At 47.1% G+C, this 23,047-nt stretch overlaps 3 protein-coding genes and 1 non-coding gene across 5 annotated transcripts; all 4 read left to right on the top strand.

The window, feature by feature from the left end:
- Positions 1 to 3,388: 3,388 nt before the first annotated feature.
- On the top strand, positions 3,389 to 7,592 carry LOC109733436 (dnaJ protein ERDJ3A). The gene is made up of 7 exons (XM_020292652.4): positions 3,389 to 3,649; positions 4,026 to 4,081; positions 4,184 to 4,257; positions 5,277 to 5,800; positions 5,886 to 6,227; positions 6,624 to 6,983; positions 7,110 to 7,592. The coding sequence occupies exons 1-7, from the start codon at positions 3,557 to 3,559 to the stop codon at positions 7,389 to 7,391; spliced, it is 1,731 nt and encodes a 576-aa protein (XP_020148241.1). The 5' UTR covers positions 3,389 to 3,556; the 3' UTR covers positions 7,392 to 7,592.
- A 159-nt stretch (positions 7,593 to 7,751) lies between these two features.
- Positions 7,752 to 9,051, top strand: LOC109733435 (uncharacterized). The gene is made up of 2 exons (XM_020292651.3): positions 7,752 to 7,935; positions 8,268 to 9,051. Exons 1-2 carry the CDS (start codon positions 7,885 to 7,887, stop codon positions 8,913 to 8,915), a joined length of 699 nt encoding a protein of 232 aa, XP_020148240.1. The 5' UTR covers positions 7,752 to 7,884; the 3' UTR covers positions 8,916 to 9,051.
- Positions 9,052 to 9,077: 26 nt separating this feature from the next.
- On the top strand, positions 9,078 to 9,149 carry TRNAH-GUG (transfer RNA histidin (anticodon GUG)). Its single transcript has one exon. It is a non-coding gene; the product is annotated as a tRNA-His (tRNA).
- Positions 9,150 to 9,182: 33 nt separating this feature from the next.
- On the top strand, positions 9,183 to 12,821 carry LOC109733434 (transcription factor bHLH140). 2 transcript variants are annotated; one of them, XM_040387248.3, is made up of 7 exons: positions 9,199 to 9,419; positions 9,518 to 9,657; positions 9,896 to 9,975; positions 10,078 to 11,033; positions 11,254 to 11,953; positions 12,033 to 12,203; positions 12,293 to 12,821. In XM_040387248.3, the coding sequence occupies exons 1-7, from the start codon at positions 9,214 to 9,216 to the stop codon at positions 12,626 to 12,628; spliced, it is 2,589 nt and encodes an 862-aa protein (XP_040243182.1). In that variant the 5' UTR covers positions 9,199 to 9,213; the 3' UTR covers positions 12,629 to 12,821. The 2 variants fall into 2 exon arrangements, with proteins under 2 accessions (XP_020148239.1, XP_040243182.1); XM_020292650.4 differs by lacking the exon at positions 9,896 to 9,975 and having other exon boundaries at positions 9,183 to 9,419.
- Positions 12,822 to 23,047: the final 10,226 nt, after the last annotated feature.

Here is a 23,047-nt window from a genome sequence, read left to right as displayed (position 1 = left end):
CTCAACCAACAAGAATAGATCACACATGCGCTAGATTGATGAACACAAAGGTAAGATACAAGATCCAAATCCAACAAAGGACGATACAAGAGGTAACCGGTTCTTCTCCGAAAGGAGGTCTTGATGGGGGCCACCCAAAAGGGGGTCTTGAATCCAAGGTGATCTTCTCCGTAGAGGGGCCGCGGTCTCTCTCGTGGAGTAGATCCGTAATGGATGAGCAAAGCTCTATCTCACATATGAGCTAATCCTTTGCTAACCCTAACTAGGAGGAGGTGGGGGAGTATATATAGTCCAAGGGACGAAGGGGTACATGGGCCTCGGCCCAGATGCGCTGCACGCAGGCAGGGAGGGGCCGGATGTCCGGGCGTCGGGCCGGATGTCCGGGCCTTCACGAGGTGCCGGATGTCCGAGCTCGAGTGGCCAGCCTCGGAGCTCTCTGGATAGGCGGGGTCCGGATGTCCGGGCTGGGGCCGGATCTCCGGCGGCTTGGGAAGAGCCGGATGTCCGGGCCTCTGGCCGGATGTCCGGGCTGACGGGGTTCAGCTTCGGGTGCGTTCTGTGATGGGCGCCGGATTTCCGGGGGTCGGGCCGGATGTCCGGGCTGGGGCCGGATGTCCGGAGCCTGTAGCAGCTGTCTCTTCTTCCTTCTCCTTCCTTTGCTTCCGCGCACGCTTGGCCTTGGTCCTTGGGTTCTCCATGGTCTCCTCGGATGTACCTGAGTATGAACAAGGTCCGCGCTTGAAGTAGCATCCATGTCTTGCATGCGGAAAGGGAAGATTCGGAAAGGAGCGAGTCCACCTTAGGTCCAATGGCGTAGGCTCGAGTGTACATGAGGATGATCGTCGGATGCTCCGCATCACGACGGCTCTCGAGGAGGTTTGCGCGCGAGAGAGATAAGTCGGATGAAAATAAACATTTTCCTTGAATTAATCAACCTGCAGACTGCACTACATATCAATTGTTGCTCTTTAAAACAACCATATCTTTTAAACCCTAACTATAAATTTAACATGTTATATACTCCCTCTGTTCCTCCGTATGTAGTCTATATTGAAATATCTAAAAAGACTTAGGGCCTATTTGGTTCATGTCCTGGGCTTCATGCCTGGTAAAATTTGATGCCTGGAGTTGGCATGAGAAAAAGAAGATTTTTGCCTGACCAGGCATGTGCGTGCGTGTGCTGTTTGGTTGAGGACCTGGCCTGGAAAGAACAATTAAATAATAAAAAATAGACTAAAAAGCTAATTTGACAGAAAGCGCAGCTTGCAAGTACTAATGAGCTGAAAGTTGCATCTGCCTGGAGCCCAGGCGTCCCCTCTCGTAAGCCTGGACCAGGCTAAGCAATCTGCATGGGAGCTAGCCATGCTAATCTAGCGGCAACATGCTAATCTGCATGGGAGCTAGCCATGCTAATCTAGCGGCAACATGCTCCAGCCAGGGATGTGTCCATGAATCCAGGTAGACAATGAAACAATGTCCAGGCACATCTCAGGGACGTCTCAGGCCAGGCAAATTTCTTCCAGGATTGCAACCAAACATGCTCTTATAGAAACAAAGGGAGTATAAATAAAAAAAAATGTAGAATCTGGATATGATGTTATTTTACATGGTAACCATTTAAAAAATTCTATTTAGGATGCAACCTTAATCATTATCACATGATCCATCTTTCTTTCATGCCAGTGCCGATCCGGATTGGAAATGAATACCTCAGCAAAACCAGGATTGGAGATAAAAAAATCATCTATAACCACACATGCACGCCTCGCCAAATCTTATAGGAAAAAAAAGTAGATTTCTCATCTTATGCCAAGAGAGCGACGTCTTAGGATTGACAACATTCAAACGTGTTGTGTGACTGTGTCAGTATTGTGGCCACCATCAGCGAGAATGAGAAGGAAGATAAGTAGCAACACAGATGAGATGTCATGTATTGAAAGAAAGGACGTAGACCTATTTGGGTCTTGACTCTTGGTTATTGGGTTAGGGATGTATTTTTTCTCCCCTTGCAATGCACAGACTCTTTTGCAACATATCGTCGTGGGCGGGCCGGGTACCGAGGACTATAGAGAATGGAATTTTACCAAAGATAACAGATTTACAGTGAGGTCGGCATACCACCTGGGAGTGGCAAGGGCTACAACCTCTAGTTCAAACCGGGTTGCTGATCATAAAAGTTGGCTCAAACTGTGGGGTACAGAAGTGCCAAACAAGGTAAAAATTCATGCATGAAGGGTCATTAGGAATGGATTAGCTGTTGGAACGGAGCTGCACAAGCGTAGAATTAAACCGGGGGTATTCTGTGTTGCATGTGGAAGGGAAGAGAATATTATACACAGATTTTGGAAATGCCCACATGCAGCCGAACTATGGTGCTTGCTCTGTGAAAAAGTGGCTGCTCCCTTGCCGGTATTGCCAATATACGTGGATGGTGCAGAGGCGCTTCGTGCCTGGATTCTGCAATGGCTAGCCAAGACAAGTGGAGAAGAGAAGGTAATTGTCCTCAAAGCCTGGTATGAGATGTGGTTGGCTCGTAATGGAGCCAGGGAAAGTAACCGCATTGAGTGTCCAACAAATATTTGTGACCGGGTTATTAGTCTTATGGAAGAATGGAAATCTATACACGAAGTAAAGCACGATCACCCGGGCCCCGTTCAGAGTGAGAAGTGGAGGATACCAGAGGAAGGATGGTCAAGGCGAACGCCGATAGTGCACTAGCTAAGCAACTACGGGCAGGAGGGGGAGGAGCTGTCCTTAGGGACAACAATGACAAATTCATCGCTGGATCGTGTCATTTTTTCTCTTCAACTCACTACGTGGATGTACCCGAGCTAAAGGCGTGCCGGAGGGCTCTAGCCCTTGCAAAAAAATACAGGTACAGAAAGGTCATCCTTGAGACGGACTCTCAAATGTCGGTGCAGAAGATTATGAACACACAAAAGGATCTCTCAGCTAATGGGCAACTAGTTGAGGAGATCAAGGACTCACTTAACTTTTTTACAGAGCTCAGGGTTGCTTGGGTGCGACGCTCGGCTCGGCAAATAAGGTCGCACACATTTTAGGTAGGGAAGGTTGCATCAAATCTTTTTGTAAAACTTGGCTTCATGTGTCTCCGGAGTGTGCGAGCTCGGAGATTGCTCTGGAAGGAGCCGTGAACATTGAATAAAGTGGTAACGTTTTCCCCTAAAAAATATATATATATATATCTTAAAAAAGGTCTAAGATGCTCCCCATCCTACGTGGCACTTGGTTCGAGTCTAACATTGGGGTCGCCACGCACACGGGATCGAAAGCTGTCACCCCATTGGTCGAATTCGCTGGAGGACGCCTCCGCGCGCCACGTGCACTCGGTCGCGAAACATCTCGAGTCCTCGAGCCCCCCTTCTCCATAATCGGCGGCACTCCCCGATGGCTACAACTCTCTTTCCTCCTCCGCTTCCCTCCAAATCGAGCCAAAATTCAACCCGAGGAATCCCTAAAGAAGCGAACCTGACCGATAATCCTAGCCCAGAAAGCTCAGCGCCGAGAAGCGAAACCCGAATCGAAGCAGTGCGCGATGGGAATCCCAATCCGATCTCTCCTCGTCGCCTCTCTCGTCCTCAGTTCGATCGCCCTGCATGTCGCGGCCAAAACCTTGGATCCCTACAAGGTGAGTGATTACGTAATTTTTTTGCGTGATTTGGGGCTGTATGGCTAATGTGATTCCGGGCTGTTGATAAATTCAATGTAAACTAAACGCACCATGAGCTGAAGCGATGTGTATGAGTGCTTTTCTAGAGCAATTCAGAGGCTAGAACCCGATAGTGTGCCATGGTGGACCTTAATTTTGTTAATCAGTTGCCGTGACCAAATGTAGAGGGACTGACAGTGATAAAAGTGTGCTTCTATTTGAGAAGTTTTGCACCTAATAGGCGTCCAGATGCTTATGAAGTCTGACATCCCCTCTTAACATCAAGGTGTTAAGAAGGTGGTGTTAACACACTATTGGTATATCTTAACATCATCCCTTCTTTTTCTGGTTGCAGGTTCTTGGAGTTGACAAGAATGCCAGCCAAAGGGATATTAAGAAAGCTTTTCACAAGTATGTTTTCAGTTTTTCGATTTTAGGAAAACATATTATGATTTTGTTTTAACCGTGATAGTTTAGCATCCAATTTTAATTTCTATTTTCTGTTGCCCACAGGCTTTCGCTAAAATATCATCCTGACAAGAATAAAGAGAAGGGTGCACAGCAGAAATTTGAAGAGATAAATAATGGTAAGACGCCCAACTGTGTCTGTAATAAAAAATACTGGTTTTAAATATTAATGCCTCGGTTCATTTGGCATTTTGGACATACTGACTGTTTATTTGAAGAGATAGTTCATTGACACCAATCAAGCTTCCACCAAATATAGAATCTCGATTCTTCCTTCTCCATATTTTCATGTTGGTTAAAGACCCTGCGTTGATTTTTCTTGGGTTTGAAATGTGTTAGGTCTTACCTGTGGCAGCCTTATTTCAGTTATCTCCAGGCACAGTTGAGTGATGCATGTTTTTTTTTTCTTTTGGATAAAGAGAGCTCCCTCTCCTATTTCTATTAAGAGAAACCACATTGTATTAGGGTGTGTTTGGATCGCAGCCATGAGCTACCATACCAAAAAATTGGCGTTGACTGGCAGCATAGGCGTGCGTTTGGTTTGGTGCCAATTTTCCTAGCCGCTGCCAATTTTTTGGTCACCAGTACATTTTTCACGCCCATGCGATGGCGAGCTGGCGGCGGCGGATTCCTGCGCCAATTTATTGGCTCGCCCTCGTTTGGTCGGGCTGGCCTGGGCGACAACCAAACACACCCTTAGTTACAGCTACTAGAGCTAAATAGAAATAGAAAACGACAACGCATGACCTAAAGGAGCAAGATGAGATTCACCCATCAACCACAAAAGATCACAAGGGGTTATATCGGCAAAACTACCGATAACCTACAAAGCCAACAGACTCCAACTCCATCATCCTGAGAATCTACAAGCCAGATCTCCAGGAGATGGTGTAGACAGCGATGCATGTTGCCCCTTGAGCTTTTCAGGGTGTATGAAATTTTGTACCTATTCATGTTCTTGTCTGTAGTTATTTTACCTTTGCTTCTCTTTGCAATTGATTTATCAGTCCACCAAGGATTCTGTAACTCCTGTTAGTGAATTATTTTTCGTTCCGTGGTTAAGAAGATGCGATAATCATGAGCGCATCCTTTACTGTAACTCTGATTTTTCTAATGTGCATTGGTGTCACGTTTGCAGCGCATGAGATTTTGTCAGATGAAGAGAAGAGGAAAAACTATGATCTCTACGGTGATGAGAAGGGTAACCCAGGTATGGGTGCTGGAAATTTTGGGAGCCATGACTTCACTGGTGGTGGCCCCAGGACTACCTATTTCTCATCCGGTGATGGATGGCAGACAATGGGTGGTCAGGGAAATTCAAAAACATTCTCCTTCTCGTTTGGTGGCAACCCTGGGGCTGGCGGAGGAAATCCGTTTGGCTTTGATCTTGGTGATGTTTTCTCCAACATGTTTGCTGGTGGATCAATGGGTGGTAGCCAGCATGGTGGATTTGCTGGTTCTGGTAGACCCAGTGCGAGAACTTCCAGTCAGCATAAAAACCCTGTCACCATTCAGGAGGTTACGATGCAAACATTCAACAAAGAAATAGCTGACCAAGGAATAACTTGGCTTCTTCTATTCTATACACAACAAGCAAACGGTCAATTTGTGCTTGAAAGTGTTCTGGAGGATGTGGCTCGTTCATTGGATGGTGCAGTGAGGGTAAGCTGATTAAATTTATGTAATGCTGGTCCTTCGCAGTTAACATAGAGCAAGAAAAGTTTATACAGTGATTCTGTTGATGCAGGCTGGCAAGGTAAATTGTGATAACGAAAAGGCCCTTTGCAAGAAAAACGGGGTTTCAGTAGGAAAATCGGCTCGTCTCTTCATTTATTCATACAGCACTGCAGAGAAAGGGTCTTTGCATGAGTACTCTGGAGATAGTGATGCTAAGAGCCTGAAGACATTCTGTCAAGAACACCTGCCGAGATTCTCCAGACGGGTTGACATTACCCAATTCAATTTCCCTTCCAATGCCTTGCCAAACCTTCCTGAAGTGCTTTTGCTGTCAACAAAGAAGGACACACCAGCAATGTGGCGAGCAGTCAGTGGGATGTTCCACAGTCGCTTGATATTCTATGATGCAGAGGTAAGAGCTGTACCTTGTCATCACTGCTTTGTTTGAGAAAATTAGGTCAGCACTGGCGCTGGTCATCTGCACTGCTTTGTTTGAGAAAATTAGGTCAGCACTGGCGCTGGTCATCCGCTTTTCGTGTGTAGGCTTGGTACATAACTTACTGTACTGGCATCGTGCGTTATAGATAGTCTTTCTTTTAAGCAATGGTTATAGGGATTAATTTATTTCTAAATTGAGGCATTACTAATATTGTTTGTACCAAAAGAGGCTAGTCATAGCTGTGCTGTATCTTTGATCTTACGGTAAAATTTTCCAGATCAGCCATATACACTAACAATTAACAATTAAGGACAAGAGCATCTATTTCATCTACTCTTACTAAACTTTTATATTTTTTTCCTTTTTAAGGTTCAGGATGTTTCTCTTCCACTGCTAAAACGCTTTGGCGTGAAGAATGTTCCGGCGCTTATTGGCCGAACCGTTAATGGCGAGGTGCAACTTCTGAAGGATGGTATTTCAGTGAAAGATCTCCGATCTGGTATCAAAGAATTGAAGACTCTGCTAGAAAGTTTTGAGAAGAAGAACAAGAAGCTAGCATCGGAACAAGCTAAGAAACCTGCCAAGGCAAGTGAACCGAAGGAAAACAAAATCCCTCTCCTCAGCGCCTCCAATTTCGAGGAAACCTGTGGAGAGAAGGCTCCAGTATGCATCATTGGTGTTTTCAAGTCCAACAAAGCCAAGGAAAAGCTGGAGAGCATCCTGTCCGAGGTTTGTTTCCCCGCTTAACGCCAGTTTGACGATATGCGGAAGCATCAACCTGTTTGTTCGTCCTGCCTAGCTACATTATCTAGCTTCTAACGCATGTCTTATCGTCTTGCTGTTTTCTGCATCCAGATATCTCAGAAGACTCTGATCAGGGGACAGAGCTACAGCTCTGGGAACGCAATCACGTATGCCTTGTTGGACGGCAACAAACAATCTGCGTTCCTGTCCTCGTTCGACAAGTCTGGATACAAGTCGTCCGATAAGCTCCTGCTCGCGTACAAGCCTCGACGGGGGAGGTTCGCTGTGTATAAGGGTGAGGTGTCAATGGAAGAAGCTGAAAGGTTTGTGGTTTCCGTCCTGAATGGAGACGTGCAGTTGTCGGCAACTGGACAGAAGCCAGTTCTTAGGTAGAAGAAAGATAGGGTTGCAACTCGCAAGCATTGTTTTCTCGAAATGGTTGCAAGTAATTTTAGCCTTTAGGGGATGTAGTGTGTGATCTGGGAGGGCCTGTACATAGTTGAATCAATCAAGACAAGAGAGTAAAATGTAAACTGTCGACTCAGATTTGTGGACTGGGATACGGGAATACATACTGACATGTTACCATGCATACATGTACATATTTCTCTGGCTTTTCTTGTTGAGGGAAATTTCTCTGTTTTTTTTTTTTTTGACAATCAATTCTCTGGCTTTGTTTACTAGAACATCCTGTGGCGATAAGTGTGGACCGCGTGTTCACTACAGTACTACTACTACAGCGTACCGTTAGCACCAACAAATCGGCCCGGCCCAACAAGCTGCCTGATGTAAAGCAGTCACCCCACTACGGTACGGGATGGCCTCACAAATTCTATCTCTTCTTCCCTAGAGCACAAAATGCAGTGACCGAGCAGGTGAGAAGAAGATGGCTGCCACCAGCCTCAGTTCCTCTCCCTCCAAGGTTGGCACTGCCAAAGTAAGCTCCCCCACCCCTCTTCATCTTCTTTCTTCCCCTCCTCGAGTTGCTAGGATTCGTGTCGTCGTTTGAAGGAGTACAACGGAAGATATGCCGGCCATGCCTGTTGTTGTAACGAGTTTAGTGCACGAGGAGATTGAAATTCTGCTGCTCAGTTCAGTTCATATCTTGAATGCTAACGCTATCATCCAATCTAGGCATGAATTCATCTTGACAAGTTCCCAGCTAGTTGTTGGACTATCTAGAATCATGGCTAAAATTGTTGGCGATATGAGATAATTTGCTAACTGAATCTTCGGTTCTTGCTGCAACCGGATGTGTATGTACGACAGCTAGGAGGCATCTCCAGATCTTCCCCGTCCTACACCCAGCTCGCCTTCTGCTCCAGGCATGCCTTCCACAAGATAGGAACCGCTGCAGCTCCGCTGAGGCCTCAGAATGAGCTCAAGCACGCAAGACCCTGCGCGACCACGGACAACGACCGGGCGGCGCCGGCGGAGGCACAGGAAAGCGCGACCATCAGCGCCCGCGTGAACCCGGTGGCGTCCGGCAACGGCCAGCAGCCGCAGCCGGGCGAGCCGCCCAAGCGGGTGCCGCTGACGGCGCGGGAGCGGCTGCGCGCGGCGCGCGTGCTGGGCAAGTACGCGGAGCCGGGGGCCGGGGCGGCGCCGGCGGACAAGAAGGGTTCGTCGTCGAAGCCGGAGTTCGGGAGCCGGGTGCTGGACGCGCTGCGGGAGACGGACGGCGGGAAGAAGGGCGGGCGGAAGCGGTCGGGGCTGCCGGAGGCGCCGAGCAACCTGCTGGACGACACCAAGCGCGGCATGCCCAAGGACGGGTGGACGTTCGACTGGCTGGCGGCGCTGCCCGTGGGCACGGACGTGCTCATCGTCGCCGCGTCCTTCGGGATCATCACCACCGTCATGTTCGGGACCACCTACCTCGTGTGGAAGCTCGGCGCCATACATTTCAACGAGTACTAGCTTTCTCTACGTGGTTCTGTAACAATAATGCCGTCTATCGTATGATGAGGCAGATTTTGAGCACAGGAATACACCGTGATTGTACGAATTAAATCCAACGATTTTATAGAAAAGTTTCATAGATATGTTAAGTAAACTGTCTGTGTGATGTCGAACACCAAAGTGGCTGTAGTTTAGTGGTGAGAATTCCACGTTGTGGCCGTGGAGACCTGGGCTCGAATCCCAGCAGCCACATCTCACTATTTGTGATTTTCTAATTTTTTTCACATATGACGATTAACGGCTCTGATTAGCTCTTATGGAGACACTGACAGCCAGACCCCACACCGTTTGCACGTCGCCCCCTTCCATCCCCTCTGCCCTCACGCCCTCACCCCACTTCCGCCATAGCCGATTAGCCGCCGGCGAGAGGCCCCCGGTTCCTCTCCTCTGGAGTTTCTGCGCGAATGGATCCCGGCGAAGGCGGTTCCCCTGCCGCTCCATCGACTTCCATTGCAGCCCCAGGTGATTTTTGCCCCTTTTCCTCGTCTAATCGGCCGAACCAGTGCCACCCGTCGGCGCTAAAACCCTAGCGCGCCTCTGTCTCCAACCATTCCGTGCAGGCCCAGGCGCGGACACGAGGGAGGACGCCGGGAAGCAGGTGGTGGTGATTCTCGTCGGCCCCCCGGGCAGCGGCAAGTCCACGTTCGCCGAGGCCGTCATGGCTGCTGCCGCCGGCCGCCCATGGGCCCGCGTCTGCCAGGTGCGCCCCATTGCTTTTCGTCTCCTCTGTGAATTTGATGTCTCAACTCTCAAGACAAGCATTCCATAATGCCTAATGCAGGGTCATCTGATTCGGCTTTGAAACTGCTTATATTTTGCATAACTAGTTTTTTTTTTTTTTTTGCGATGGATTGCATAACTAGTTACTGGATCACAAGTTTGAAACTGTAGTTTCAGTCTCATGGTACTAATAATAATTATACTTACCTTGCAAAAAGTGGCACCGCATGCAAAAGCAGATAGCATCTCAAAGTCAAAAATCCAAAATCCTATTCCATGGGTGAGTTGGGGTGATTCGGTTAGTGCAATTTTTACCTGGCTTGAATGTTAATTAGCATATCATCAACCAAAACTCCAGCAATTGTGACAGGATTTTGTGTGGGTCTTTGTTGTGTTCTAGGATACAATTGGAAAGGGCAAAGCTGGAACCAAAATACAGTGCTTGAAGGCCGCAGCAGACGCTTTGAAGGAGGGAAAGAGCGTTTTCATTGACCGATGCAACTTGGAACGAGAGCAGCGCTCTGATTTTGTGAAGCTTGGCTGCACCGTACAAGCGGATGTGCATGCTGTTTTCTTGGATCTTCCTGCGAAGGTTTGCATCTCACGCTCGGTTAGCCGGACTAGCCATGAAGGAAATGTGCAGGGCGGAATGGCCGCCATGGTTGTGAACCGCATGCTGAAGAACAAACAGGCACCCTTGCTGACTGAAGGTTTCAGTCGGATCACGTTCTGTACGGATGACGATGACATTAAGAAGGCAGTTGACATGTATAGTGCTTTAGGGCCTTCACATAGTCTTGCTTCAGGAGTATTTGGTCAGAAGAGCAAAGGGCCTGTACAAACTGGTATAATGAAATTTCTCAAGAAGGCAGATACTTCTAGCGTCAACAAGTCCAGTGGAACTATGGTCACATCAAGTGAAAGAAAGACAGGGCAGCAAAATACAACGTTGAAACAGGAGAACCTTGAAGCTGGTGGCGCCTGTTCAATGCAAGTAGAAAAGAAGTTGGATAACCTGAAGGAAAAAGAAGAACAAAGTAAGGAAAGGGTTTCTTCTGACACCAGTTTGTGCACTCTGGCATTTCCATCGATTTCTACTGCTGACTTCCAGTTCGATCTTGAGAAAGCATCTGAGGTTATAGTAGATGCAGCTACTGATTTCGTGCAGAAGCATGATAATGTAAGACTAGTTCTTGTTGATTTGAGCCAAAAATCAAGAATATTGTCATTAGTCAAGGACAAGGCTGCTAAGAAGAGCTTTGACTCCAGCAGATTTTTCACATTTGTGGGAGACATCACTCAGTTGCACTCCAAAGGAGGTCTTCAATGCAACGTCATTGCTAATGCTGCCAACTGGTAATTATTTTTGTCACTTAAATTCTTACGATGTGCAGGTTCTATCAAATGAAGATATACTTTCAGATTATTATTTTATAAGTATATGTTGATTACTTGAATCCTGCTTTATCCTTGTTGGGAGTCAAACTGGACCTTTTGTTTTTGTCTATCGCAAGCAAAAATTCTTAGGACCCTCTATAGTGGCCATCGAGATAATATCTGGAAGTGTTTCATGCAGGAGGTTAAAACCTGGAGGTGGAGGGGTTAATGCAGCAATATTTAATGCTGCTGGAGAAGCTTTACAGCATGCAACCAAGGAGTGTGCTGACACGTTGAGACCTGGTAACTCTGTTGCAGTTCCAGTTCCATCAACTTCCCCTCTGCATCAACAGGAAGGGGTGACCCATGTCATACATGTGCTTGGACCAAATATGAATCCAATGCGTCCAGATTGTCTGAAGAATGACTATACCAAAGGGTGTAAGGTTCTTCATGAGGCATATAATTCACTTTTTGAGAACTTTGCAACCATTGCCCAGAGCTACACAGGGAAGCAGAATGATGAAACTTCATCAAGGAAGTCAGCATCTGGAGTGATTTCACCTAATGATTCAAAAACGAAGCGAGAGGGCAGTGATGATTCTGAAAGGACCAAAAAGTGTAAGTTGCTTCCATCTATTTTGACTTCAAGTCAACACCATGAGCGCAGAGGGACCAACACACTAAGTTATCATGATAACTCCATGGGTTCATCTGATGCTCCGAACCAAGCAAGAGAGGAAGACAACAAGAAGAATGCTGCGGTCACCAACAAGACTTGGGGATCCTGGGCACAGTCCCTTTATGAGGTTGCCATGCACCCAGAAAAATATAAGAACGCAGATTCTATCCTTGAAATATCTGATGAATTTGTTGTTCTGAAGGACCTCTATCCCAAGGTATTCTGAACTTAATACCCTTTCCCCTTCATTCCTAGTGCTCTTCTTGACATCTCAGCAAAGCTCTTTATATATGCAGGCTAAAAGGCATGTGTTGGTGATATCTAGGACAGATGGTCTTGATTCTCTAGCAGATGTCAAGAAAGCGCACTTACCACTGCTTAGGAGTTTGCATTCAGCTGGGCTGAAGTGGGCACACAAGTTCCTAGAGGAAGACGCATCTCTGAAGTTCAGGCTTGGATATCATTCGGTACTACTATAACTCAGTGTTTAACTGTTTATTGCCAACTTTGTGATGGGCATGAGCAAGAGCGATCTTATCTGTATTGGTTTCTGCAGGTTCCGTCCATGCGGCAGTTGCACCTCCATGTCATAAGCCAGGATTTCAACTCGCCCAGCTTGAAAAACAAGAAGCACTGGAACTCCTTCACCAGTGCATTTTTCCTTGATTCTGTCGATGTCATGGACGAGGTTGACCAGCATGGGTCCGCGACTATCAACCCTGATGAGAAGCTCCTCGCAATGGAGCTAAGGTGCCACAGATGCAGGAGCGCCCACCCGAATATTCCGAAGCTCAAATCCCACATCGCGGCCTGCAAGTCCCCCTTCCCCTCCCATCTTCTGAAGAAGGACAAGCTGTTGTCAGCTTCAACGATGCGTGCGGGCTGCAGTTAGAGCGTAGAGCTAGCAGCATTATCCTTGCAAGCACATTTTACATTTCGTGCTTTTAGAAGGATGGGCCACATCGAGGTTTATTTTGTATGGCAATGTTACTTGCGCAAACTTATTCCACAGTCAGCTGAGCTTTTTGTAAATGTTCATGTCCTATTTCGCACTTGATATGGTTTGCTATATAGCCATGTCTTCAGATCTTTGGGTTGACCTACTCACTAACATTGCTAGGGATAGCCAGCGAGGGAAAGAAATATGGAATGACATAGTGGCGCGTCGGAGCCGTTTTCACAAATAGATTCGATTTGTGTACCAGGAAGCGTATATATAAAGTTGTGCTAATTCTAAAGAAAACAAGGTGAAACCTGCAAGCCAGGAAGATATGTTCATGTAGGTTCAATTCAAAAGAACCAGACAGTTGAGTAAGGACGAGTACGGAAGTGGTTTATAGTGCCATAATGAGTTAAAAGCACCCCAGGTATCCCAACTTGTATGGAATGTGATGATTTAGTTTCAAACTTGCAAAATGCAACTCCACCATATCTCAACTTGCACTAGATGTGATGATTTGGTCCCCGGCCTATCACAATGCAACAAGTGGCAGCCAGGTGGCTGGATTGGTCGTCGCCTGCACTTTTGCAAAAAACACCCTGCCGTTTTGTCTAATTAACCCGCGCTATAGGGGCACCTGAATTAAATCTGTCTCAAATCCCCTTCGCGTTCGTTCGAGAACACACGTGATGTCCTGTCGAGGGCGATAAGAGTTCTCGGGCTGGCGATTGGTGATGGTGACGTCAACGTCGGGGGGCATCGTCGCTGGCATTCATCGGCGGTGTGGAGGCGCCTGCATCCGCTCATCTCGTCCGCCCGTTCGGCGTCTTCCCTCCTGATTATTGTGAGTCGTTTTCCTCCCTCTCCTCTGCTTTGCTCTGCCACTCGTCGCCCGCCGTTTCCGCCGTTCATAGCAGCTCTAATCGGTGTGATTCGAGCTCGATTCAAGGCCGTCTAGTGGTGTTTCTTGCGTAGGGGCATGTATGGCGCAATAGAGCTAGGGTTTCGGCCGACGATTATGGGCTTGGGTTTGGCATGAGAGCTAGGGTTTACGGCGGATAAAGTAGATGTTCAAGCCTTTTAAGTTGGCGTTTAGTTCTGTTGTAAGTTGTGATGTAGTCATGGATCTGTTTGTGTGGTTAAATGAAACTCTTTTTTGGTCTTGAAGTTGTTTTTGACAGAGTCTAAATTGTGCTAAATTTCTAAACCGTTTAGCTTAGTTTTGCTAATGCTAATGCTATCTGCAGTGCAGTTTCAGTTAATTGAATGGTCGTGCTAATGTTGTATTTCATTTATGGTCATGTTTATGCAGAAGAAATTGCTACACTTAGTCTGCTATGTTTATCTTTAGTAAACTGAATATTTTCAGTTTACTGTAGTTAACTGAATATTTTAGTTTACTGTAGTTAACTGAATATTTGATAACCCACAAGTATAATGGATCACAGCAATTTTTAAGGGTGGAGTATTTAACCCAAATTTATAGATTCGACACAATGGGGGCCAAAGAATATTTGTAAGTATTAGAAGTTGAGTTGTCAATTCAACCACACCTGAAGATTATATATATGCAGTAAGGTGATCAGTAGCACAGTAGTATGATAGTTTTGATAGTAGTGGTAACAACAATAGTAACGGTAATAGTGATAGCAATGATTTTATAACAAGTATAACAGTAACAGTAGCAGTAGTAACTTAGCAAGAACAATATATGGAAAATTCGTAGGCATTGGATCGGTGGATTCTTTGGATGGTATTCATCATATAACAGTCATAACCTATAACAGTCATAACCAAGGGTGATACGGCACTAGCTCCAGTTCATAAATATAATGTAGGCATGTATTCGTAAATAGTCATACCTGCTTATGAAAAGAACTTGTATGACATCTTTTGTCCTACCCTCCCGTGGCAGCGGGGTCCATAAGGAAACTAAGGGATATTAAGGCCTTCTTTTAATAGAGAGCCGGAACAAAGCATTAACACATAGTGAATACATGAACTGTTGGGAATCGTTGCATGGAAAACAAAAAAAATTCTACGCACACGCAATGATCTATCCATGGAGATGCATAGCAACGAGGGGGGGAGTGTGTCTACGTACCCTCGTAGACCGTAAGCGGAAGCATTTCACAACGCGGTTGATGTAGTCGAACTTCTTCGTGCTTCAACCGATCAAGTACCGAACGCACGACACCTCCGCGTTCTGCACACGTTCAGCTCAGTGACGTCCTCGCAGGGCTTCGCCTAAGCACTACGAAAATTGTTGGGGAACGTAGTATTTCAAAACATTTCCTACGATCACGCAAGATCTATCTGGGAGAAGCATAGCAACGAGCAGGGAGAGTGTGTCTAAGTACCCCCGTAGACCGAAAGCGGAAGCGTTTAGTAACACGGTTGATGTAGTCGAATGTCTTCGCGATCCAACCGATCCAAGTACCGAACGTACGACACCTCCGCGATCTGCACACGTTCAGCTCGGTGACATCCCTCGAACTCTTGATCCAGTTGAGGTCGAGGGAGAGTTCCGTCAGCACGACGGCGTGGTGACGGTAATTTCACCGGCGCAGGGCTTCGCCTAAGCACCACGACGATATGACTGAGGTGTGTAACTGTGGAGGGGGGCACCGCACACGGCTAAGAGAAACTTTGGTGTCTTTGGGGTGCCCCCCTGCCCCCGTATATAAAGGAGGGGAGGAGGAGGCCGGCCAACAAGGGGCGCGCCAGGGAGAGGGGAGTCCTACTAGGACTCCAGCCTTCGTAGGATTCGGCCCCACCCTTTTTTCCTTCTACCGGAGGGGGAAAAGGGGAAGGAGAGGGAGTAGGAGAAGGAAAGGGGGGTGGCGCCCCCTTCCCAAGTCCAATTCGGCCTCCTCCCTTCTGGAGGGCACACCAGCCCCTTGTGGGCTGGTTAGCCTCCCTCCTATGGCCCATAGGGCCCATATCTTTCCCCGGGGGGTTCCGGTAACCCCTCTGGTACTCCGGTATGTACCCGATATACTCCAGAACCCTTCCGGTGTCCGAATACTACATTCCAATATATCAATCTTTACCTCTCGACCATTTAGAGACTCCTCGTCATGTCCATGATCTCATCCGGGACTCCGAAAAAACTTCGGTCATCAAATCACATAACTCATAATACAAATCGTCATCGAACGTTAAGCGTGCGGACCCTACGAGTTCGAGAACTATGTAGACATGACCGAGACACATCTCCGGTCAATAACCAATAGCGGAACCTGGATGCTCATATTGGTTCCTACATATTCTACGAAGATCTTTATCGGTCAAACCGCATAACAACATACGTTATTCCCTTTGTCATCGGTATGTTACTTGCCCGAGATTCGATCGTCGGTATCCTCATACCTAGTTCAATCTCGTTACCGGCAAGTCTCTTTACTCGTTTCGTAATGCATCATCCCGCAACTAACTCATTAGTCACATTGCTTGCAAGGCTTATAGTGATGTGCATTACCGAGAGGACCTAGAGATACCTCTCCGATACACGGAGTGACAAATCCTAATCTCGATCTATGCCAACTCAACAAACACCATCGGAGACACCTGTAGAGCATCTTTATAATCACCCAGTTATTTTGTGATGTTTGATAGTACACAAGGTGTTCCTCCGGTATTCGGGAGTTGCATAATCTCATAGTCAGAGGAACATGTAAGTCATGAAGAAAGCAATAGCAATAAAACTGAACGATCAACATGCTAAGCTAACAGACGGGTCTTGTCCATCACATCATTCTCCCAATGATGTGATCCCGTTCATCAAATGACAACACATGCCTATGGTTAGGAAACTTAACCATCTTTGATTAACGAGCTCGTCAAGTAGAGGCATACTAGGGACATTCTGTTTTTGTCTATGTATTCACACATGTACTAAGTTTCCGGTTAATACAATTCTAGCATGAATAATAAACATTTATCATGATATAAGGAAATATAAATAACAACTTTATTATTGCCTCTAGGGCATATTTCCTTCAAAAATATGACCGAGGGTGTAAACGGTGGAGGGGGCGCCGCACACAGCTAAACAATTGTCTTCGGTGTGCTAGGCGCCCCCCTCCCACATATATATAGGTGGGAGGGGGAGGGGAGAGGCCAGGAGGCACCCCAAGTAGGACCGAATCCTACTTGGGCTCCTGCCCTTGGCCGCGCCCCCCTGCCATATATATCGGAGCGGGAAGGAAAGAGGGGGGGGGAGAGAAGGAAGTGGGAATCCTATTCCCTTTCTTTCCTTTCCTCCTTCCCCTTTGCTTCTCTACCTTGGCCGGCCCAAATGGGGGGCGCCCCAGCCCCTTGTGGCTAATGCGTTTCCCCTCTTGGCCCAGAAGGCCCATGTCTTTTGCCGCGGGTGCCCGGAACCCCTTCCAGTGACCCGATATGAAACCCGGTACCCTCCGGGACACTTAGGGTGTCTGAATACTATCGTCCTATATATCAATCTTTACCTCTCGACCATTTCGAGACTCCTCGTCATGTCCATGATCTCATCCAGGACTCCGAACAACATTCGGTCACCAAATCACATAACTTATATAATACTATATCGTCATCGAACGTTAAGCAGACCCTACGGGTTCAAGAACTATGTAGACATGACCGAGACACCTCTCCGGTCAATAACCAATAGCGGAACCTGGATGTCCATATTGGCTCCTACATATTCTACGAAGATCTTTATCGGTCGAACCATTATGACAACATACATAATTCCCTTTGTCCATCGGTATGTTACTTGCCCGAGATTCGATCGTCGGTATCTCCATACCTAGTTCAATCTCGTTAGCGGCAAGTCTCTTTACTCCTTCTGTAATACATCACCTCGTGACCAACTCCTTAGCCGTTTTCTTGCAAGCTTATGATGTGTATTACCGAGAGGGCCTAGAGATACCTCTCCGATACTCGGAGTGAAAAATCCTAATCTCGATCTATGCCAACTCAACAAACACCTTTGGAGATACCTGTAGAGCATCTTTATAATCACCCAGTTATGTTCTGACGTTTGATAGCACACAAGGTATTCCTCCGGTATCCGGGAGTTGCATAATCTCATAATCGGAGGAATATGTATTTGACATGAAGAAAGCAATAACAATAAAACTAAACGATCATTATGCTAAGATAACGGATGAGTCTTGTCCATCACATCATTCTCGTAATGAGGTGATCCCATTATCAAATGACAACTCATGTCCATGGTTAGGAAACCTTAACCATCTTTGGTCGACGAGCTAATCTAGTAGAGGCTCACTAGGGACACGGTGTTTGTTTATGTATTCACACATGTATTTAGGTTTCCGATCAATACATTTCTAGCATGAATAATAAACCTTTATCATGAATAAGGAAATATAAAATAACAATTTTATTATTGCCTCTAGGGCATATTTCCTTCAGTCTCCCACTTGCACTAGAGTCAATAATCTAGTTCACATCACCATGTGAATAACACCCATAGTTCACATCGCCATGTGATTAACACCTATAGTTCACATCGCCATGTGACCAACACCCAAAGGGTTTACTAGAGTCAATAATCTAGTTCACATCGCTATGCGATTAACTCCCAAAGAGTAATAAGGTGTGATCATGTTTTGCTTGTGAGATAAGTTTAGTCAACGGGTCTGTCACATTCAGATCCGTGTCTATTTTGCAAATTTCTATGTCTACAATGCTCTGCGTGGAGCTACTCTAGCTAATTGCTCCCATGTTCAACATGTATCCAGATTGAGACTTAGAGTCATCTAGATTAGTGTCAAAGCTTGCATCAACGTAACTCTTTACGACGAACTCTTTATCACCTCCATAACCGAGAAACATTTCCTTAGTCCTCTTTAAGGCACCTAAGGATAATTTTTGACCGCTGTCCAGTGGTCCACTCCTGGATCACTCTTGTACCCTCTTTGCCAGATAAGTGGCAAGACACACATCGGGTACACAACATGGCATATCATATAGAACCTATGGTTGAGGCATAGGGAATGACTTTCATTCTCTCTCTCTATCTTCTGCCATGGTCGGGCTTTGAGTCTTACTCAACTTCACACCTTGTAATACAGGAAAGAACTCCTTCTTGGACTGAACCACTTTGAACTTCTTCAAATCTTATCAAGGTATGTATTTTGTGAAAGTTATACTAAGCATCTTGATCTATCCCTATAGATCTTGATGCTCAATATGCAAGTAGCTTCACCAGGTCTTTCCTTGAAAAATTCTTTTCAAGTATCCTTTTATGCTATCCAGAAATTCTATATCATTTACAATCAATAATATGTCATCCACATATAATATCAGAAATGCTAAAGAGCTCCCACTCACTTTCATGTAAATACAGGCTTCACCATAATTCTGTATAAAACCATATGCTTTGATCACCTCATCAAAGCGTATATTCCAACTCTGAGATGCCTGCACTAGTCCATAGATGGATCGTTGGAGCTTGCACACTTTGTTAGCACCTTTAGGATCGACAAAACCTTCTAGTTGCATCATATACAACTCTTCTTTAAGAAATCCATTAAGGAATGCAGTTTTGACGTCCATTTGCCAAATTTCATAATTATAAAATGCGGCAATTGCTAACATGATTCGGACTAACTTAAGCATCGCTATGGGTGAGAAGGTCTCATCATAGTCAACTCCTTGAACTTGTTGAAAACCTTTCGCGACAAGTCGAGCTTTGTAGATAGTAACATTACCATCAGCATCAGTCTTCTTCTTGAAAATCCATTTATTCTCTATGGCTTGCCGATCATCGGGCAAGTCCACCAAAGTCCACACTTTGTTCTCATACATGGATCCTATCTCAGATTTCATGGCCTCAAGCCATCTGTCAGAATCTGGGCTCATCATAGCTTCTTCATAGTTCGTAGGTTCGCCTTGGTCTAGTAACATGACTTCCAGGACATGATTACCATACCACTCTGGTGCGGATCGTGCTATGGTCAATCTACGAGGTTTAGTAGTAACTTGATCTGAAGTTTCATGATCATTATCATTTGCTTCCTCTCTAGTTGGTGTAGGCATCACGGGAACGGTTTTCTCTGATGTGCTACTTTCCAATTTGAGAGAAGGTACAATTACCTCATCAAGTTCTACTTTCCTCCCACTCACTTCTTTCAAGAGGAACTCCTTCTCTAGAAAGGATCCATTCTTAGCAACAAAGATCTTGCCTTCAGATCTATGATAGAAGGTGTACCCAATGGTTTCCTCAGGGTATCCTATGAAGACGTACTTCTCCGCTTTGGGTCCAAGCTTATCAGGATGAAGCCTTTTGACATAAGCGTCGCATTCCCAAACTTTTAAGAAATGACAGCTTAGGTTTCTTGCCAAACCACAGTTCATACGGTGTCATCTCAACGGATTTAGATGGTGCCCTATTTAACATGAATGCAGCTGTCTCTAATGCATAACCCCAAAACGATAGTGGTAAATTGGTAAGAGATATTATAGAACGCACCATATCTAATAAAGTACGGCTACGACATTCGGACACACCATTACCCTTGTGGTGTTCCAGGTGGCATGAGTGTGAAACTATTCCACATTGTTTTAAATGAAGGCCAAACTCGTTGTCAGTGTCAAAACCGGCCGATCTCGGGTAGGGGGTCCCGAACTGTGCGTCTGAGGTTCGAAGGTAACAAGAGACAAAGGGGACCTGATGTTTTACCCTGGTTCGGGCCCTCTTAATGGAGGTAATACCCTACTTCCTGCTTGATTGACTTTGATGAGTATAGGGGTTACAAGAGTTGATCTACCTCGAGATCGTAATGGATAAACCCTAAATGTCTAGCCTATATGATTTGTGATGGCCTCTGCAGACTAAACCCTCCGGTTTATATAGACACCGGAGGGGCCTAGGGTTGTACAGAGTCGGTTTACAAAGAATGGAAACTATACATCCGGACGCCAAGCTTGCCATCCACGCAAAGGAGAGTCCTATCCGGACATGGGGGAAGGTCTTCTGCCTTATATCTTCATGGCCCATCAGTCTGGCCCATAGCAAATAGCCTCGATGCCCGAGGAACCCATAGTCCAGGACTCCCTCAGTAGCCCCTGAACCAGTCTTCAATGACGATGTGTCCGGCGCGCAGATTTTCTTCGGCATTGAAAGGCGGGTTCCTCCTCTGAATACTCCAAAGCAGTCTTTTGAACAAGAGAACTGAATCCGGCTCTGTATAATAGTTACAACCCCCAGCCGCAAGGGCAAAATACTTAAAAAAAAGTCATGTCCACTAACAGCTTTTTTGGCGAATTGTTACGTCTGGCCTTATTATTATTTCGAACCGTTTTTTGGTCTCCCGCTTTGCGTTTCGAGGCGCGGCCTCCATTGACACGTCTTGTCAAAGCAGAGATTGTGTCCCCTTATTGCGGGATTCTCATCAATACGGGTTTCGGTAATCCAACAGAGTCGTTCGCATGACCCCTTGGGAATAGGCGAGTTTTAAGGCTTGTGAGGGGGCGCTTGATATTCACTGCCTATATAAGAGGATAAGGACCCATATTTTTACCCCACGCCTTCTTCTTCCTCAGCCCTCCCATCCTCGAGCTCCAGCGTCCAAGTTTCGATCTTTTCCGTCGCCACCAAACACTCCAGCCATGTCTGGATCCGGCTCTCAAGGCAAGTGGGTGGCCTCCTCCGTGACGGAGAAGGACATCAAGGAGCTCCGGGAGGCAGGGTACCTGAGTGCGGACATTGCACACAGGATCCCTGCCAAGAAGCAGGTCATCCCCACCCCAGAGCCCGGCGAAAGGGTGGTATTTATCCCCCACTTCCTCCGCGGACTTGGATTTCCACTTCACCCCTTTGTCCGCGGCCTCATGTTCTACTATGGGCTAGATTTCCACGATCTAGCCCCAAACTCCTTCCTCCACATCTCGGCGTTCATCGTCGTGTGCGAGGCGCTCCTCCGCATTCCTCCCCACTTCGGCTTGTGGCTCAAAGTCTTCAACGTGAAGCCGAAGGTGGTTGACGGGCAGCACGCAGAGTCTGGAGGCGCCATGGTGAGCAAGCTTCCCAACATCACCTGGCCAAAAGGGGCCTTCGTGGAGACTGTCAAGATATGGCAGCATGAGTGGTTCTACGTCACCGAACCCAGCGGTGCCAACTGGGCGACCACTCCTGAGTTTAGATCCGGACCCCCAATGCGGCTTGCATCGTGGACCAACAAGGGTCTGGTTTGGGGGTCGACCGACGAGGTGTTGATGCTACAAAAGCGCATCAAGAACATTATAGAGAAGAACACCAGCCTCACTGACGTGATCCAGGTGATGCGGTTCCGCCACACCCTTCCCTGCGAGCGTCGGCCTCTCCACATGTGGGAGTTCAATCCGACGGGGCCGCGGACATTGCAGCGGTTCTTCGGCACAACACACGAAGAGATCTGGAAGCTGCTGTTCAAGGCCCAGAAGTCGTGGCCGGAGACGACCGACGACATCGGCCTCGACTATGCTCATCCAGCCACCCCAGTAAGTTTTCTAGTTTCCGAACATAACTTGGTTCACAAATCAAAGGGGTATGCTGAGACTTCCCTCCTTTAACCAGGGCTGGACGAACAAGGCGGAGCGGATCAAGTGTCCGGCTTCGCTACCCAAAAACCCAGCCGATCCTCTGCTGACGAGGATATTGGTCCCGGTGCCGTATCAGGCGCCGGAGAAGAAGGCTAAGAAGAAGGGCAAGGAGGCCAAAGGCGGCCTCCACCGTAATGGTACTTTGGACGCTGTGTCCGGAGATACCGAAGCTCTCTCCTCCCACGAGGGAGATGAAGACGAAGAGGAGGAGGAGGAAGAGAGCAATTCTCCCCTAAGGGGAGGAAGAAGAAGAGGGCGGTCTTCGCAGACCTAGAGGCGGAGGCGTACAAAAGGGGGAAGATATCCCTCTCGGATGGCTCGGACTCAAATGCCGAAGTCATCCCGCAGCGGTGCCCTAGGGCAAAGCCCCTGGCCGAATCGTGAGCATTCAAAGACACTATGCATATATCCGGTCTTTTTCAGATTATAGGATAACATAGAATTTTGTATTTCAGTCCGGTCCGTGATCTCCCCCAACAATCATCGTCTTCGGGGAATTCTCTGTCGCCGGAGATGGTGGAGAGCGAGACACCTCCGCGAGCCTCTCCGCCAACCGCCCCGGTCGACACTGAAGTGTTGTCCCGAAGAGCCTCTCCGGGCTATGGAGAGGTGTGGGAGGCCGCCAAGACGGCGCCAGAGGGTAATGCCTCGGCTGCCAAGAACATGGGGGCACAACCCCCCATGTAGAATGATGGCGGGGGCCTGGACCAGTCCAGCCCCCAGCCGAACACCATTCCGGAGACCCACGTGGCTCCGGAATCGAGCGAGCAGCCCCCT

The sequence above is a fragment of the Aegilops tauschii genome, chromosome 4 (assembly GCF_002575655.3).
Source record: "Aegilops tauschii subsp. strangulata cultivar AL8/78 chromosome 4, Aet v6.0, whole genome shotgun sequence".
Lineage (NCBI taxonomy): Eukaryota > Viridiplantae > Streptophyta > Magnoliopsida > Poales > Poaceae > Aegilops > Aegilops tauschii.
Note: the sequence above shows the minus strand (reverse complement) of the source record. Positions and strands in the feature narration are given on the sequence as shown.